The following is an 18,388-nucleotide window of genomic DNA, read 5'->3' on the forward strand; positions in this document are numbered from 1 at the left end:
AAATACTGACCAGACAAACACGCCCATAAAAGCCACTCAAGCCAGGGACCACGTTACTTCTATTTTATAGATTTTGCCAACTAATATACAGGAGAGACCAAGGAGGACATCATATGATACCATGGCATTCCCAGTGACTTGGGGGAATCGAGAATTTTCATCTACAATATGCTAAAAAAATTCTTGCCCAATGCAAGAATGATTATGGAGGTGATTTATTCACTAAGTCAAAAAAATGAAAATAAAATTTGCACTGAGATAATAGTTGAGTTGGGAATTTCAGACGGAATGTTTTATTCCGTCTCGTGTGTTTTTTTAAAAAAAATCGGTTTTTTTTCCGATTTAAATATTTCATTTTGTCTCCCATATTTTTCAACTTTTTTTTTTTTTTTTAAAAATTTCAGACATATGTTTCATTCATCCCGGCGCGTTTTTTCGATTTTTATATTCAGACAGAATCAAACATCCGAAAATAATAGTCACTTTTGCATTGGGCAGTCTCACTTTTTTTTTTATCAAAACGGTGGAAAAAGGAAAAATTGAACCTACGTAGAGGTGAATATGAATGACTTAGATTGGTAGTACTCTAAGGGTCGTCCATTGAATAAGGAACTAATATAGCCATGGTCAAATGACCTTTATGGCAAAGCACACTGGGTGAAGAAGATTTCCAAGACGGGCAATCAGGAAGGGTGGTAAAGTCGTGCCCTCGTTTGATAGTAGTTGATACCATCAAAAAGGTTGCTCCAACCACTGGTCGCATTTTCCAATCGTGTCTTTGCAAGTACTTACGAGGACAAAGTTTAGCAGGTATACTGAAGTAGAGCGACACTTATTTTTGCTAAGGGGTAAATGGGTAATTGTATTAATTAATAATAAAAAATTACAGTGAAAAAAACAAGTTTGGAGTTAGAATTGTCCGAAAAGACTCTTCTAAACCTCCTCAATGCCATGCGTCTAAAGTGAGTAACATCATGGTTTTCTAAACTATTTATAAAATCCCCACCGCTGTTCAATTCATTTTGGCAGTAGCGCAACTTTACAACATAGTGAACATACCACAAAATGTTATCACTTGAATGCTGTAATAGCACTAGAATTACTGCATAACAGTTCAAAATAGATATTGGAAAGAAGATAGATTTAACTTAAAGTTAAAAAAGGAACACAGACTGATCACTTGTCTTGCTTGAGAGCATTCCCAATGCCGGTGGTTTTGTGGGTTTTGTGAAAATAGTCACCACTTTTGGTTCAAAATGGTTATCCAATGTACAGAGGTGAATATAAAGTGACTATTTTCTCAAGTCAAAACCAAGGTGAAACTTGAGACTGAAATAGTGGCTGACTTGTGAATTTTCCGGACGGATGTTGGATTCCGTCTCGTGTGTTTTTTAAAAAATTTAGGTTTTTTTTTGAATGAAGCATTCCGTCTTGTTTGTTTTTTTTTTTTTTTTAACTTCAGACAAAATACCAGACGGGATGTTACATTCCGTCTCAATCAAAATGCCTCCAGACGGAATCCAACATCCCATCCGTGATTTTTTTTTCACCTTTGTATTGGACAGTTTCACCTTGTTTTTCACCAAGAGGGAAAATACTGCCTACGTGGAGGTGATAAGAGGGAAAATATATTGACTTGCATTGGGAATGCTCTGAGAATGTGATAGAAAACTTGCAACTCTTAGCATCCTATGGTGAAGTGAATTAAGCCAGGCTCTTGAGTTTTGACCGTCTACTTACACATTATACTGCGAACATCAGACCTTGGCTCTGCTCCAAAGCTTTTTTCCCTGTATTGCGATCCTTCAAAGTTTTGAAATATGTATAGTAGTCCTTCTCATGGGGAAGGTTTTCAGGATCCTCCATGAATGGCTCGCTGAATGGAACGACACTTTTAACCTGAAAACAAGCGAACGTCTTAACTTGATATGTGTGACCACATTGATAATAAAATTTGGTGCTTCCATTATGACAAGGAAATTTGTTTAAGCTCAAAGTAATGAAAGTATATATTCAGAGTACAATAAAGGGACCGTGCTACAAGTGTAATCTAAAGCGAATTGTAGCTCCCCTCAATAACAGGCCTCCGTCTCATGAGAAGTAAATTAAGATTAATGAACCATTGTGTGTCAAGCACAAGGTAGTCTTCTAGTCGATATTATATTACAATGAAATGATTCCATGCAAAGCATTAGAATAGTAATTCGTACTTGCCCCTACACGACATTGTAAGTGCATGTTTGTTGATGGAAAACAATAGATGAATTCATATCGTAACTGAACATCTCGTTCAATGTTCAAAGACACTAGTTATCTGAAGTTTGTTGTGTCCTATGTGGAGCGACCTCAAATGTCTTGTTGCCTGCATATGGACTTTCTTGAGTAGCAATGCATATGCGAGCAACCTCTTCAGCTCTTCCCTTGAGATTTTCCCTGTACCGGTCATGCAAATTGCAAGTATCAGGAGCCTGAAACTGTATTTACCATGTAACTTGGAATTCATGACAGATATCCTCCCTATAATATACAAGATATACGAAAAATCAACATGTTCCAAGTTCCATCGTACTTCAAAGAATAACCTAATGAGTTACTGGATAGCAAGTAAAGGGTCAAAGAGTTTTTTTTTTTTTTGATTGGCAAGCCTGTTTCAAAAGAGCTTATTGAATGTGAATACCGTAATATTGTCTCCTTGCTCAAAAATGAGATCAGCTCCAGCAGGCTCCTCTGTCAATGCACAAGGCCTTATTATTGTTTAAGGGATTCCACTATCACATATCACATCCTCCCCCTGTTTATGACGTTGATAAGAAACCTGAAGGAACTAGAGCACTAGCACAACGTACAGACAAAGGAAATGATACAGTCTTGGGTGGGAAAAAAAAGTAGAACACCTTAGCATAAGGAAAAAAAGGTGAGAAAATATGTCATTCATCAACTGTGCCTATGCATTTTGTTTCAAAAATTATCTATCCCAAGATTAGTATTCAGAAGTATCATCTCGAAGTTCTTTAACTAATAAATAAAGTGTCACAAACGCTTCTAATTATTTAGGCAAAGTTTCATGAAGGGTGTCATTTGCAAAGTTATATAGAGTAATAGCATACAGTTCTGTTACATTCATGGTGATGTTGGAAAAGTGTTTCCATTTCACAAATTTCATGCTTTTGATTTAACTTCATGCTCTCTACCCTGCTTAAGTGATTTCTAATGGTTATTGTTCTAAATCTAATCTGCCGTGAAAATGAGCCTGTCCTTGTTTATATCTACATGGAAGCCCTCATGCAAAACGGTATAATTATATCCACAGAAATTGAAACAGCAACATATTATTCTGCTAAGCAAAATCAATCATTTTCCATCTCTAGGAAATATCATTAGGGGATCTCAACATATTCAGATACTAACTTGCCAACTTAAAAGTCTAGAGCTCAACTATAGCTTTCTTTCCTCACCTATGTTGCAGAGAAACAGGACGAAATTTTAAAACTGCAGATAAGATTCAACATTATCAAGGAATCTAGTAAAAATAGACACAATTTTACGTATTTTCCAAAATCAGATATGTGGTTATCTTTAGTTTTACTATTTCAGAACTCAGAACCCACAGTTACACAAAGATACACACCTCTGAGAAGAGTGGTGATAACAAGAAGGTTGATTCTAGAGATTTTATCCCAAACCATTTACTCAAGTTGGTAACACTTGGCTTAAGCTACACTGACAAATCTGCTAGTGTAGCTCAAAATAGATTTAGGAAGGTTTTCTAGAAAAAGAATGTGAATGAGAAGCACCTGGTTAGATCAATCTGATATCCATCAATACAATACCAGACCAAGGATTCCCCTTATGAGAGCAGGGTTAATAACAGTTCCAATGTGGACTGACATGGACTCCATATTCTTTCTTTTGAAGCTAATTGGATGGGAAAACAAAATGCAAAGGGCAAACCTTCGACTTGAAAGTGAGAATAAAGTCCAGCTCCTTATTCAAGGGAACAGCTGAAGGCTGTTTAGTCAAATCAAGTCCAGGTTTGTCAGGTGTGGTGACTCCTGCAGAGCTCACAAGTACAAACCTACCATTGAACAAATATATCAACTGCTGAAAAGTGAAAACATTCTAAGAAAACAAAACACTTTTAGGTTCTATAGTTGAAAACCTGGGAGTAATTGGTTCTTTCATATATGCCTTTATGGTTGATACTGGAAGCTGAAATGGCCCTTCCACAAAAGTTGGATTCAGTTTCCCATCGTATTCAAACTTGCTGAACATAAGCTGCTAAAAGATAAGTTGGATTCAGAGCAATCATTTACAATATGGGGAAAATACTAGTAATCATGCAAACATATTTGTAGGATTTTTTCTATCTTTGTTTAGCCTTTTGATCATCAGGAGACAGGGAGAATGAGAAGAACCCTTTGGATAGGAAACCCATCCAAACAAATACAGGGTCTAGCGGAGGACAGATTAATCAGTCACCAGTACAGTTGACTCATCATTATCTTTCTTTAGAACGATTTCCAAGTGATACCAGGTCTAACTTATAAGACTCCAAATATGATGGGCTGGTGGCCTCAAGCCAAATGTTACCCAGTTCTCAACATTTAACTGGGGTATTGGCTTAGGCAAGTAAATATATGCCATCTAAACTTTGGCCTGGAGTAATATGGGTTCCGGTTGTTCAAGTCTGGCTGTGTCTTCGTAGTAAAATTGTGATTCAGTCGAAAATGGTAGAAGTTTCACAGAGAAACCTTGGATACACATCTGCAAGAACATCCTGTGCCAGGAGAAAATAAATTAAAGCAAAGAGACTTGGTTCAGTCGTTTGTAACAACTAAAATGTATCAAGCCGAAAAGTCAAGTGAAAAACATTAATTTGCTTTGAAATGGAAGATCCAAGTTTTAAAAAAGTAAAATAGGAAAAACTTTAAATGTGAGCATCGCTTCTTAATAAAATGACTCCAGAGCACCATGTGCAACTTCAACAGTACCTATTTCATGATTCAACAAAGAAAACATTCAGAAAATTGGACAGCACTGCAACAAAAATTCAATACTTCCAAGGCTTACCTTGGTTCTGATACTAGTAAAACCACCATTGTTTGCAGTGGAGACTGGAGACAACACCTGAAGGATACCAGAAACAAACTTTTTTAAGAAACGAAATTAACCAATATACGACCTAAAGGTCCTCAGAGTGATAATACACATTAATCATATTCTTGGAAGCTTATGAAAGGTATTAACCTTTAAAGAGCCCAGTTGGTCCAGCACTCTCATTGTCTGTTGGATCAACTTGAAAAGTACTTTCACTAACTCCTCCCATGGCAACATCATCTAAAGCACCCCAAGGTGAATCTGCAGATAAATTATCTGCAGTGGAAACTCACTATGTTAATGGCATGAGAGAGAGTAAAAATGTCCTTAGGAACAGAATTTCCATCTGACAAATGTTCAGATCAACTTTAGTACTTTAGTACGAGACACCTTCAATCAACTGTTGGAGGGTAACTCCATTTTCCTGACGCCAATCAAAGCTGTACCTTGAAATCCAAATAGCAACTTCCCATTTTGAAGGCCAACATTTTTCTTCACAGCATTAATTACATTCTGCATCCCGATATACTCCACCATTTCAGGTGAATCACCTTTTATCTACACAACAATCACAGGAATGTTAATATACTAAAAATCGTTTACACACTTCTAAATGTGCATTCAAGCTTAAAGATTAAGAAAATAATAAACAATGAAGTTCAATATGCTGCACTCACTCAGCTGTCCTCAAGATGTCAGGAGTCTCCTTCCTTAGGGCCAACAATGACAGATACTGCTTTAATAACTTTCTTCACTCCTTTGAAGCACTCAGGAATTAGAGTACTCTCGTTGGTAATGTTTCCAACAATCTAAAACAATAGGATACCAAATTATCATCTTTTGCACAATTGTTTTTGTTTAAAAAAAAAGCTAGCTGAAAACCTAAAATCCTTCACATTCATTTGTTGAGAGAAAATAAGTTACCATATCAACATCCGGGCCTAGCATTCTTTTCGCCTTCTCTTCATTTCTAACCTGAGAGTGAGCGTTTGTAAATGAAAAATATGAAAGAATAATAAAAAGGAAAAGAGAGATAACAGGATCAAATCCCATTTACCAGGAAAACAAACACACACACACACACACACAGCAGTACAGACCCTTCAATCTTATCACCAGATAAATTAATGGGGGTAATGTTCAAATTCCATGTTTTCAGCAACTTTCCAGTAAGGTTAGTTTGAGAGATTGTTACCGTCTCTTCAAATTCCCAAGAATGATCAATGGTTCACTAGCATTAAGTCATTCACAAGTACATTTGAGATATAAAAAATGATAAGAAACCCAGTAGCAGAGCTTTAGCTTCTTTTTTTTGACGCAATACTACTTATATTACATATCTTAAATAAAAGTTGGAACATGGTTAATATCTGACATACACTTTGGAATAGCAGAAATCCCTAGTTGATGGTTAGCCCATCTGGCCAGTGAATCTACATCCCCATTAAACTCTCTACTTAACCACCTAAAAGAACATGAGCTGAAACCCAAAATAAGAGAACGTATGGAGTTCTTCAAAGCTTCCAGAGACCATTTGCAGTTAGGACCCTATATAACTTTTATGCCCTCCATATTGTCCCCTTCGAAAGCAAAATGGTTGTAGCTTAATTGTCTGGCCATGAGGACTGCAACTTCGGCTGCTTCCATTTCTGCTTCTTCAGCATTCTGAGCTTTAAACAGTCTAACTGCTGCTCCCACAATGCACCCTTCACTGTTACAAGATATAGACCCAGCTCCAGCCCACCCAGTTACCCTGATGAAAGAAGCATCAAACCTGACTATAATGCATTCATTTGGAACAATAGGAAATATGTATTCAATCTCACCTTCTAAAGCATCCAGAAATCTAGCATGGATTTGCTGAGAACCAAATTGGACGAGGACAAATCCACTTAGTATCAATTGGACAAATTGTCTGGATAGTACCATCTATAGACCCCTTTATCATGGCCAGAACAGGATTCACAGTCTCCTCCATCAACAGAAAAGAATATACAATTTCCTCTGCATCCAGGAAAATCAGATGCAACAACGCAGAACGAGTTGTTGAAGCCAACAAACAAACAATGCAAAGATTTTCAACCTCCACCCACTTAGACTCAACAAAATCTAGCTTTCGAACCTTAAAGCTTGTAGTCATACAAGACTGAACCCTGTCATCTTTATACCTTATGACCATCAATAAGCCAGAAGAAGTTACCACAAGAACAAGGTCAAGGTCATCCAAGTTTACATCACACTGGAGGCCTGATAAAATTGATGAGGTAGTAGGAGAAGAGCTGTCGAGGCCTTTTATTACATCAACCTCTCCATACAATTTCAGGGCATAGAATTCTCCTCTGTAAAGTGTAACATCACGATACATATCATCCCCTTGTATTGGAATCCACGTGTTGTCCCTCCCAGGCCTAGTAAAGAACAACATCTTGCGACCAAATGACCTAACAATGACTACAGAATTATTGTTGTGGCCAGCAGAGGTAACTGCACTATAAAGGTGAAGATCACGCATGTAATCAGAGTCGAATTCTTTGACATAAGAATTCACGTCACACATAAGTATAATTGATTTTACAATCCATTATCTTGATGAGTTTACGTAATTACATATAAACAGAATTTATTTGTTTTTCTAATAAACAAGAAAAAAAAAAGCGCTAAATAATAATAAATACATACCTCCATAAGTCACCCCATAAGTCACCCCAAATACCTCCAATCACCTTTCAATTCCATCATCCCACTTTGCGCGGTGAGCTACTGTACTTGACCATGAACCCAAGACTATCATTTAGGAGCGGAGAATGCAAAACCGATGAATCGGGCTTTTAGCTAGATGGTGCAACAGGACCAGTAACAGAGTATGGTACAATAATGTACAGGAAAAAGAGAAACCCGCATTTGTAAGATCCAAATCAATCAAGGTGCACCAAGAGGGTCTTGCTCCGATTGATGCCTTAAAAGTGTATACCTCTTCTTGCGGTCTGAGATGGCATCCAATACCAGTATATGCCTTTGCTGCCAAACTACATCCTCCCTAGAGACAGTTTTGACTTCAAAACTTGCGCATTCCTGTCTTTTAAACAACCCACTCCACGGTATAGAACAACCACAACCCCACGAGCATGTTCAAATTTGGATTTGGCAAAGTAGAGAACCAATCAGCAATAGGTTTAATAGAACCTGAATCTGGAAAAATCATTTTCTAAGCTCTACTCCATCTCTGCTATCATAAGTAATGTCACCCAAGGTAGTATAATGCCCAGAAGACAACAGTATCAAATGGAGCTCACTTCGATGAAGAAACTCAGACGCTATCGAATGAGGGGTGTTTTATATGCAATGTATTGTTGAGAAACGCAGTACAAAAAGATAGCTTGTTACATGAAAACTGTCAGTATGCGCTTGGTACATAACCAACTTGCTTGAGAATTGAGATGATGCCCCAATCTATCTATCATCTTATATATCCTAGAAGATTGAGGATGCGATCTATATGCCACTGTAAACTCATGAACTCCATCATCTAACTCAATTGAGCTTGCCCCAGTCAGCTTTTGTGTGCTTGTACTCTTCATTTGTAACCTCACCTTAGTGAAGTTGCTCCAATGGCCTGCAGCAGCATATATAGTAGACAAGATAGAATAGTTGTTGGCATTTGAGGGATCTAATTTGACCAGCTGATCAATGATTTTCTCCGCAAGTTCCACATTATTATGCATTCTGCAAGCACCCAAGAGGGTTCCCAATATGATGGCATTTGGCTCCATGGGCAAGTCTTGGACAAGCTACATGAACACCACCCAAGCCACACTTACAATAACTATCAATGAAAGCATTGGGCACAAAGATATCATTAAAAAAACCAAATTTCTCAACATGGGTATGAATCATTTGAACTTGTTTGAATCCAAAACAAGCCTTAAGAAGAAAAGGGTAGGTAAAATTATCAGGAAAAACAGTAGTATTCCTCTGCATGTGAAAGAAAACAGTAAACGCTTTATTATATAATAAGTTTATGAGTATAAGCTCTAATAAGAGTATTGTAAAGAAGAACATTAGGTTGACGTATTAAATAGAATACATTATATGCTAAATTTATTTGACGAGGGTTAGAGAATGATGTGATGAGTTTTGGTGCAATGTAAAGGTCTTGGTGTAACATCAAATAAAAAAGAAGACCATATAATGCCTTCCTTGGGCCTGTCCTTCCAATTGATATTCCATAGCAAAATCACAAGAACCATTCTGCCGAACTCGACAATCAAAAATCGAATTGCCAATATTGCAATATGGAACCAAGGATGCAAATCTATATGTATGCTTCCAAAGGAAAGCAAGTTCAAAAGATATAAGTTTTACAGACCAGAAAGATGTTGCCCAAAGCAAAACCAAAGAGACAAACGTTGGTATCAAACTCAATCAATCAAGTGATATTCAACTAGCTTCACTATGTTCAGGGCCGGCTCTAAGTTTCCAAAGGCCCAATGCAAAATCCATAACATGGGGCCTATTTGTTTACTTTTTCTGGGCTATTGTTTGGGATTTTAATACTATAGTGGGTTTTGTATAGTTTAATGGGGCTTTTAGTTTCGGTTTAATTTGGGAGCCCTATGCAAGGGCTTAGACAGCATAGGCCCAGGGCCGGCCCTGACTATATTACATGCAAGGTGAACCTGCTATACTATGTCCGCTTATATTTCTAGGAAAAAGTGCCTAGGATCAAAGAAGGGCTTTAAACATAAACGGGCCCAAGCCCAAGTAGAAACTCTATCAATTTAGAACCGTGGACTATTACAAGTTCAAGGTTGAATTTTTTCTATATTGAACCTCACAAGATCAAGCTAGGTTGTAACTAAGAGTGAAGCTGGAGATTGTAGTCGGGGGTGGAAGAACATTATTGTACAATAATGGATTGATAAGAAAATGCATAATCAAGTGATGAAGTCATTTTAATTTGTAACACAAGAACAAAAAATTGCTTCTGGACATGCAGATTCCAGTGTTTGACATTTTATGCCATGCACTGATGATGCACTTATACGAATTGGATTGGGATGGGCCAGTAATAAACCCAAGTCCATTCAACACACATCTGGACAAAAGTGTCGTGGAATACTTTTTCTGGATCAAATGATCATTTTCTAGTACAATAATTTCAGCTGATCCAGTTCCATTCTCTTTCCAGAAGATCAAAGGTGTGATTTCCTTCTTCCATTCTTGTTTCTATTTGATCAAATTCTAATGCATGTCTTTATAGAACTTGAATAGTCTAATTATATGATCTTGATTATAAGTGTTTCATACAATCAGACTCTTGTTTAAGACCAATATGGTTTATTTATTAATATAGGTAATTGTCCTTTAAAGGAAAATGGCAATTGAACCAATTAACATGAATGAGTTCCAAGAATTAGCTAAGCAAGCACTTCCTAAGATGTACTACGATTACCATACTGGAGGTGCAGAGGATCAGTATACACTGAAGGAAAATGTGGAAGCATTTAGTAGAATCCTCTTTCAGCCAAGGATTCTTTTGGATGTAAGCAGAATAAATCTTTCAACTACTGTATTGGGTTACAACCTCTCGTCTCCTATCATGCTTGCTCCCACTGGCTGTCATAAGTTAGCACATCCAGAAGGAGAGATTGCAACAGCTAGGGCAGCCGCAGCATGTAAAACGATCATGGTTTTATCCTGTATGTCTACTTGCACGGTCGAGGAGGTTGCTTCGAGTTGCGATGCTATTCGATTCTTTCAGTTGTATGTATATAGGAGAAGAGATGTTTCAGCTCAGCTAGTGCAAAGAGCAGAAAGATGTGGATATAAGGCTATCGTTCTCACTGCAGATACTCCTAGGCTTGGTCGTAGAGAAGCTGACATAAAAAACAAAATGATTACGCCTGAATTGAAGAATTTTGAAGGCCTTATGTCAACTGAAGTTGATTCTGAGAAGGGTTCTCAACTTGAAGCATTTGCCTCTGAAATTCTTGACCCTTCTTTAAGTTGGAAGGACATAGGATGGTTGAAGTCTATCACAAATTTGCCAATATTGATCAAGGGAGTTCTCACTGCAGAAGATGCTGTCAAGGCTGTGGATGTTGGGGTTGCTGGGATAATTGTATCAAACCATGGAGCTCGTCAGCTGGATTATGCCCCACCCACTATTTCCGTTCTGGAGGAGGTAGTTCAAGCTGTTGGAGGGAAAATTCCTGTTCTCTTGGATGGAGGAATCAGGCGAGGAACGGATGTTTTCAAGGCCTTAGCTCTTGGTGCTCAAGCTGTTCTTATTGGGAGGCCTGTCCTTTATGGCTTGGCAGCAATGGGTGAAAATGGAGTAAGACGTGTCATTGAGATGCTCAGGGATGAGCTTGAGCTCACCATGACTCTCTGCGGGTGTTGTTCGTTGAAGGATATTGCAAGAAGTCATGTGCAGACACCGCGTGACCGATTGCGATCCTTGCTCTAGCTTCTGTAAAAGTAGCTCAATGTGCAATGTATGTAATGATGCGCTGGAGACTCTGATTGTTGGCATGTTAATATGTTCAGAATTCAAACAATAAACTAAACTACTTGTCGCGCTAAAAGTAGGAACCAATTTAGTAGGGAACTTCGAACCTGCGGTGATCAGTACAATGGAATAGGGTTGAATAGAGTGGTAGTGGCTACTTTGCAAAGTAGGCCAGCACAACCGTCCACAAAAACTTACCAGATTATCGTATGGATTTTCAAGTGACAGGTCCGGAATATGCTACGTGCAGGTCTTACTACCAATCCAAGTTTAAAATATGATCTAGTTCTTAATTCCCAATACATACACAATCCAAGTTTGTTAGTTGTAACTACCGAAAGTGAACTAGGCTTAAGGGATGATTTGGAAAGAATCAGTGTAATTGTGTTTCATCCTCTTTGTGTGATCAATGAACAACCACCCATCTCCATGTTAAGAGAAACTCGTACAAATTGCGTAGTTAAATAACTTGAATTCTACCAGCAAAGTATCAAGCTATAAAACTTCAGAGAAACAACAACAACATCAACAACAAAATAAAAAAGTGAGATATTGGAGGAAAACCTGGTGATACAACCAAATATGAAATGATACGGTTCAAGGGTGACAAGAAGGAAAAAGTCTCCAGTTCACAAAAGAAGTGTTCTCCATGATTTCTATTTTTGTTCTTATATAAATATAATTCTACAAGTAGAACACCATATTTATTTTGATATCATTGTGAACATATTTCACATTTGGCTGTGTCAGTATTTTTTGGCAGTAATTCATGCAATATATCGTGTATCTAAAAGCCTCATATATATATATATACTAGGTATAGTAGGTAAGTGCACGCAAGTTAAAGTTTAAAGTTATGGGGGCAATTAATTTGTTCAAATTGGTTTCAAGTCAGTGTTGTGGATTATATATGGATTTTTTTTTATATGACCGGGTTGCTGAAGTTAAAGTCTGATATTGTGGGTTTTATTAAGAAGGGTTTGGAGTTTTAAATAGAAATTGGGCTTTTGTACGTGATTGTCCAAGGCTAAGTTGATTAGTTCTAACACGTGATGTGACCTTCAGAATTTCCTTAACATTTGTTTCTCTTCGTGATGAAAGGTAAAACACTTGTAAACATTTGATTGAAAAAAAAATTCGGTGTTAGTTTCATGCAAATGATGTTGTTATATATTAGAGAGAAGGCTGGAAAGTAAAATAGCACTGCATGCTCCTGTGTATTTGTTTACTTACTATATCTGATAAAGTTAAAAATGTCTGATTCAGATCTCTTGATTAGTAGTGATGAGGATTTATTGGGTGGTATAAATGAACCAATTGAGATTAGTAGTGCTGAATATTCAAGCAGTAGTGAATGTTCATTAAATACTCAACTTAATTATGACAATTGGTTTATGATTGTAAGTTTAATAAACAGTTGCAGTGCTTTCATAAAAGTGTATATAGTTGCTGATGATTTTTTTTTTTTTTTTTTTTTTATTTTTAACAGCCGCCTGAGGAAAGCGTGATATCCCTTTAGAAGAAGAAGGAATCTAATACTCATGAAAAGTAAAGTTGACATATTGATGGATTTAATGTTGTTAGTAGCATTTTTTTTTTATTAACTTGTTTTTTTTTTTCGCCTCATTTTTTGCGTTTAGATTATCCAAAGCTAGTTCAAGTAAATCAAAAGTGGGTGAGCTTAAAAAGAAATGTTTAAATAGAGTTGGGGTAGGGCAGAAGAAAAGAAAGAAGAAAAATCAAGGGTATGAATTTCGTTCATCTATAGGTGAATTGAAAATGGTTGTTTTAGCTTTAAGGGCGCCGACTATCGATATCAAAGTACGTTGTTATCTTCATATACATTTTGGGTTTAATTGTATACTGCTTAATTGTTACTTTGATTAAAAAATCTTGTAATAATTGTTTATTTTTGTTTAATCATTTATTGTAGGATTCTTTTGAGAAGCATACTTGCGGCTATGGAAAATTATGTGCTAATAATACTTATGGGTTGAAAAAGTAATTGGTTTTTATTTTATAGTTCATACTTTTTTTATTTTTTTTTTCATTTATAAATAGATATTTTTCTTGTTGTTGTTTTAGATGTGTGGAAGGCTTTGGAAGAAAATAGAAAGTGGGTTAAAGCTCTGAGTTGGAGTTTAAGCTTGTTGAAGAAGGAACGTATTAAAAAGGAGCTATTTAAGTTATGAGTATGCATAATATTTAAGTTGTTCATGTTAAGAATTTGAGTAGTGTGTTTAAAAAGGTTGAAATCTTGATGTTGTATGTATTGTTGTGGGGAGGGGAAGTATTAGATGTAGTAATGGTTTATATGAAAGAGTGTTTGATAGTTGGTAGTCTGATGCAATAATGAATATAATATAAGTGTTAACCACTAATTCACAATATTGATATTGAATTTAATGTGTAAGTATGTATTGACAAAGCAAACATATTATTAAGGAGGTCAAAGGTGGAAGCTTACTTAAGTAAGGTACAAAAAAAAAAAACACAAATTATGATTGGTATATATATATATTCAGAAGGAGTAAGTGGATTATGTTTGGGAAAATGTTGACCATGAAAAGGGATTGATAAAAAAAGAAAAAAGAAATTAAACATAATATTTAATAATTAACATAATTAAGTGAAAAGGTACATATTACAGCTGAGATAGCAGAGAGAAAAGCAACTTAACACACTATATTAACAGCTGGGATAGCAGAGAGAAAAACAACTTAACACACTATATTAACAATACAAAGTGGACTTTGTGTAAGTATCTTGATTGAGAGCCCATTTGCTTGATTAAGTTCTTGTGATTCTATTTGCTTGATGAAGCTCTTGTAATAGGATATATTTTTGTAACAGTGAAGAAACTATTTTTGTGTTGCATGTTGAACTCATCTATTTTTAGCTGAAAGATAGCTTTATATCCAATAAGATTTTGAAAGAGCTCCAGTAGTATTTAAGTACCATTGTCTTGTATACAATCAATTATTGTAGACATCAAGTTACTGTAAATGAAAAAATGTTGAAATTTAGACAAACAATTGTAGCTTTGTACCTGTGATTCAATTATATGTAGCTCATTTTCAGTTTTATGTAGAAGTGTAACAACTTCACGGAATGCGACAACTCGTGCTTTTAAAGTTTCATCGATAATTTCCATTCTCAAACGGTACCTGAGCATTTGAAAATATTTAGTATGTATAAGTGATAAAATGTATGATGTTAACTGTGTATAGTTATATTACTTTTTTTTTGTGTCAGTTACTCCATGCGTTGGGCATTCGTAAACATCGCCAGTCTTAGTAACTGATTTAGGACAACTTACACATCCAACATAAAACCATCCATCATCGTAAAGTATAGTGGAGATGGTTGCTTCACATTTGAATTGAGTAACCTAAATAGAATATCGTTAATAATGTACAGAAACCATAATATAGACAAAAAAAATTCTCTATATATTTTTTGAGTACCTGTAACGGAATATCATTTAGTGACTCAAGAATATCAGATAGGGTAGTGAGTTCCTGCGATGATGTACCTTCAATTGATTGGGATAGTGATTGAGGAGGTTGTACTTGTAATTGTTGAGGTTCTTTTTGAATTGGACTATATAACAAAAGACAATTTCATCATTAAAATGTTAAGTTGCAAATATTTGTTTAACTTAAATCTAATTTTGCTTTAGCAATGATACATGTTTTTAATAATCGCAACTTCTGGAATGTCTAAATTAAGATATAACTTTGTTGCTGATGTAGAGGATAGCACATATTCACCTGTCGTATATAAAAGATGATATTATTTTTAAAAGATGGTACAAAATATATTATGATATGTAAAGTAGATATATAAAATAAAAATAATTTGATTATATATGACAATACCATTATCATATTTAAGAGTTGTAGAAGCAACAGTGAGAATCGATTTATTTGAATTTTTCCAGATTTTGTGGCGATCGAGTTGTTTGGCTGCATTGCCCCAAAGAGTAACTTTTAACAGATAGCCCCTACATGTAAAAATTAAACTTTGTTACTATACGAATTTAGAAAACGCAAGTGAAAATTTGTAAGTAATATTAGTATTATTAGTTAACTTACTCTTCATTTAGAAGTTCAATTTCTTTAATAATGGTATCACGCCCATTATTTTTCTTGATCGATCTTGCTTGGTTCCACGTGTAGATTCGTCCAACTACATCTGTAAAAAAGACATCAAAATTTTTAGATTATATTTTGATGTATAAAAAAATATAAAAGCTTAGCTGAAATCAATTATATATTTGATGACCTATTAAATGTCTGGTATTGAACTGGTTTGGTATATCAGAGAAAGGGATGAATGAGAAAACATATTCTGGAAATGGAAGATTATCTGTATTTTGAGGTTTAATTTTTATAGTCCATTTGAAGTATATAATCCATTCTCCAGCAATTAAATTACGGGAATTAACTGCTCTATAAGGAGTGAACCCTTCGATATAGTAAATGCGATTTTCTTCGATTTGATGTCTGAACTTTGTTTCAACGCTTAACGGGATTTTTGCGTGTATTCTGTGGCCCTGATATTGGTAAGAAAAAGAACAAATGGGTTAGAGTAAGATATTAATGTTAATCATAATTAAGTTATTGTTTAATAGGTTTAATGTGAATAAATAATAAAACGAATTATATATGTACATGTTCATCAAATAGTAGCATGTCGAAACTCTTGAATTGATCTGTTGTATAGTCTGTTGTTTCCCAAATTCGAGCAACTCGTACAACTATTTTCCAATTGCCATTACCAATAATATCATTAACACAGTGACGGTGAGCATAAGACATTCTGGTAATAATGAGAAAGATTGAAAGGTAGGAAGTTTGGGATGAATATGTGATTGTGATCTTATTTAGAGTGAGTTATACTGTTATGTTTGATATTGTATGGTATCCTTGAGACTGCTTTAAACTATACGTAGATATATATAGAGCCACCCAAATATGTTTAGAATGAAAAGGATAAATTGAGCCGCTTCATTGGAATTGTAAAAAGCCTGTGAATGTAAGGCAAATAGGTTAGTAGGTAGGATATATGATCAGGTGGATAAACGTGGGTTTATGGTGATGTGTAGATTTGTGAGGGGAAATGGGTAAGGGTAAAATTATAGATAAGGTGATGTGTCAATATAATGAATATATGGGGGAGTGGGTACGCATGAAATTTGGGGTAGTGTGAAATGGGATAAAGTTATTAGATTGTCAGGTGGGAAGAGGGAGGGAAAGATATATGGTTGCCAACATGATTTCTATAGACAATGACATGTGGAGCAAGAAGTGATGGGTGGACTCATACATGTTATGGTTTATAGAATGCTTTGTTTGTCTCGTAGCTTTCAACTAAGGAAGGTTTCAACTAATGTTTTATATTTGGAGCAAGAAGGAAGTGTGAGCGTGTAACAATATGATGTATTTACTTGACACGTATTCTGGACATTTCTTTTGGTTTGGATGTTATGCTTTATAGAATAATTCGTTTGTCTCGTAGATGTAAATAGTTAGGAGAGTTAACTAAGGCAGGTTCCAACTAATGTTTTATACTTTTGGATACATATATGAATGCCTATTTATAGGCATACGATATTAGATGCAACAAAATAATATCAGTTTATTTATATTGTTAGATTTTTTTTCCCCGAGTTTGATACCATTTATTTTCAATATAAAAGAGTAGTATAAAATATAAAACTACTTAACATGGTTAGATGCTGTTATGGGTTTAATTATATATTTAGAATGAAAGTATTTTGTTATAATGATCTGTTCTCTCATAAAAGTTGATTTTTTATGATGAAATCGACTTGTGGTGAATTTAGTATTGAGTATTACTTTTAAGTGTTTAAACACAGGTCGCTTGTATTTCACTAAAGTCAATTTTATCGAATTGTCAAGTGCTTAAGTTTGGGGCATATTTGTTGTTAATGTCCTAATCTGTTCAAAATATCTGGGTACAAAAAAAAAAAGGTACTGACAATGTTGTTTCGAGCATTGAAATGTTACAATGTAGCAGAGAAAGGCACATGAACAGGAGATGGTTTTATTCAGATAATCAAGATGATTGAAGAGGTATGAAATTATATATAATAATGCAGTTAGTGTTTTTATAATGAGAAAAATATTGAGAAGTAGAAATTTGTTTTTGTTCAAGAGGTGTGTGGTGTTAATTTGCTTGTAAGTATTTAATTATTATAATGACTTAGGTTAAGACATGGTGTATTATGTATTAAGTGTGAAGATGTAAGGGGAAGGCGCATACTTTATCAATGTTTTTTTTTTTGTTTTTGGGGGTGTAACAATTAGTTGTGGAAGCTCTGTAGTAATTATTTTGATTTTTTTAAATAACTGAGGTGAAGTTTGGTATGTAGAGTTTCATTAACTGTTTAGTGATTGTTTTATTTGGTGGCTGTACCGTTATAAATGAAGGTACTATTCGACGTTCACAATCTGTGGCTAACTGACGTAGAAGCAAGAGATGGGAGTTAACGACGATTTCGATTGGAGTTGAAAAACCATAGGTTCTTCATTTGTTTGGTATGAATTTACTCGAGCATTTGTTTGGTATGAATTTGTTTGTTAAATCATGGTTACTAATAGAGAATTTCAAGAGTTTGAAGATTCATTTTTCAGATTAATTTTTTCGGTTAACCTGGTACTTTTGCAGAGGTGAGTACTATGGAAGGAAGAGTAACACAACACTTTTTTTCTGAGCTGAACACTGCTGGCTAAAGTCTATAGAATAGATGCT

At 35.3% G+C, this 18,388-nt stretch overlaps 3 protein-coding genes and 1 long non-coding RNA gene across 5 annotated transcripts; 2 read left to right on the top strand and 2 right to left on the bottom strand.

Annotated features, from left to right (window-relative positions):
• Nucleotides 1-1,434: 1,434 nt before the first annotated feature.
• On the bottom strand, nucleotides 1,435-9,480 carry LOC147478195 (uncharacterized). Its single transcript, XM_086584401.1, has 13 exons — nucleotides 7,777-9,480; nucleotides 6,924-7,586; nucleotides 6,477-6,850; nucleotides 6,022-6,072; nucleotides 5,775-5,906; nucleotides 5,473-5,655; nucleotides 5,248-5,373; nucleotides 5,071-5,127; nucleotides 4,160-4,275; nucleotides 3,952-4,075; nucleotides 2,678-2,791; nucleotides 2,346-2,433; nucleotides 1,435-1,899 (listed from the first exon to the last, which is right to left on the bottom strand). Exons 7-11 carry the CDS (start codon nucleotides 5,335-5,337, stop codon nucleotides 2,756-2,758), a joined length of 423 nt encoding a protein of 140 aa, XP_086440527.1. The 5' UTR covers nucleotides 5,338-5,373; nucleotides 5,473-5,655; nucleotides 5,775-5,906; nucleotides 6,022-6,072; nucleotides 6,477-6,850; nucleotides 6,924-7,586; nucleotides 7,777-9,480; the 3' UTR covers nucleotides 1,435-1,899; nucleotides 2,346-2,433; nucleotides 2,678-2,755.
• Nucleotides 9,481-10,139: 659 nt separating this feature from the next.
• Nucleotides 10,140-11,684, top strand: LOC147478196 (peroxisomal (S)-2-hydroxyacid oxidase GLO4-like). Of its 2 annotated transcripts, none has more exons than XM_086583648.1 (2): nucleotides 10,140-10,295; nucleotides 10,451-11,684. In XM_086583648.1, exon 2 carries the CDS (start codon nucleotides 10,472-10,474, stop codon nucleotides 11,564-11,566), a length of 1,095 nt encoding a protein of 364 aa, XP_086439774.1. In that variant the 5' UTR covers nucleotides 10,140-10,295; nucleotides 10,451-10,471; the 3' UTR covers nucleotides 11,567-11,684. The 2 variants fall into 2 exon arrangements, with proteins under 2 accessions (XP_086439774.1, XP_086439775.1); XM_086583649.1 differs by having other exon boundaries at nucleotides 10,145-10,295; nucleotides 10,468-11,684.
• Nucleotides 11,685-12,657: 973 nt separating this feature from the next.
• Nucleotides 12,658-13,933, top strand: LOC147478197 (uncharacterized). Its single transcript, XR_015208476.1, has 5 exons — nucleotides 12,658-13,008; nucleotides 13,098-13,156; nucleotides 13,249-13,429; nucleotides 13,542-13,609; nucleotides 13,694-13,933. It is a non-coding gene; the product is annotated as an uncharacterized LOC147478197 (long non-coding RNA).
• Nucleotides 13,934-14,291: 358 nt separating this feature from the next.
• LOC147478198 (replication protein A 70 kDa DNA-binding subunit B-like) lies at nucleotides 14,292-16,431 on the bottom strand. The gene is made up of 9 exons (XM_086586186.1): nucleotides 16,285-16,431; nucleotides 15,896-16,166; nucleotides 15,706-15,805; nucleotides 15,490-15,614; nucleotides 15,300-15,381; nucleotides 15,076-15,211; nucleotides 14,944-14,999; nucleotides 14,658-14,775; nucleotides 14,292-14,303 (listed from the first exon to the last, which is right to left on the bottom strand). The coding sequence occupies exons 1-9, from the start codon at nucleotides 16,429-16,431 to the stop codon at nucleotides 14,292-14,294; spliced, it is 1,047 nt and encodes a 348-aa protein (XP_086442312.1).
• Between the last annotated feature and the right edge of the window lie 1,957 nt (nucleotides 16,432-18,388).

This window comes from Coptis chinensis, chromosome 9, assembly GCF_015680905.1.
Source record: "Coptis chinensis isolate HL-2020 chromosome 9, ASM1568090v1, whole genome shotgun sequence".
Lineage (NCBI taxonomy): Eukaryota > Viridiplantae > Streptophyta > Magnoliopsida > Ranunculales > Ranunculaceae > Coptis > Coptis chinensis.

What these genes read in the sequence shown, in the direction of transcription:
- LOC147478196 (XM_086583648.1), top strand. Translation starts at nt 10,472, where the DNA reads ATGGCAATTGAACCAATTAACATGAATGAGTTCCAAGAATTAGCTAAG.
- LOC147478198 (XM_086586186.1), bottom strand. Translation starts at nt 16,431, where the DNA reads ATGTCTTATGCTCACCGTCACTGTGTTAATGATATTATTGGTAATGGC. An exon ending in GTTGCGATTATTAAAAACAT is followed by an intron (nt 15,212 to 15,299) that starts GTATCATTGCTA and finishes TTTGTTATATAG; the next exon opens with TCCAATTCAAAAAGAACCTC. An exon ending in ATACTTTACGATGATGGATG is followed by an intron (nt 14,776 to 14,943) that starts GTTTTATGTTGG and finishes TCAAATGCTCAG; the next exon opens with GTACCGTTTGAGAATGGAAA.
- LOC147478195 (XM_086584401.1), bottom strand. Translation starts at nt 5,337, where the DNA reads ATGATGTTGCCATGGGAGGAGTTAGTGAAAGTACTTTTCAAGTTGATC. An exon ending in ACCAACTGGGCTCTTTAAAG is followed by an intron (nt 5,128 to 5,247) that starts GTTAATACCTTT and finishes GGTATCCTTCAG; the next exon opens with GTGTTGTCTCCAGTCTCCAC. An exon ending in TTCTCACTTTCAAGTCGAAG is followed by an intron (nt 2,792 to 3,951) that starts GTTTGCCCTTTG and finishes CGTCATAAACAG; the next exon opens with GGGGAGGATGTGATATGTGA.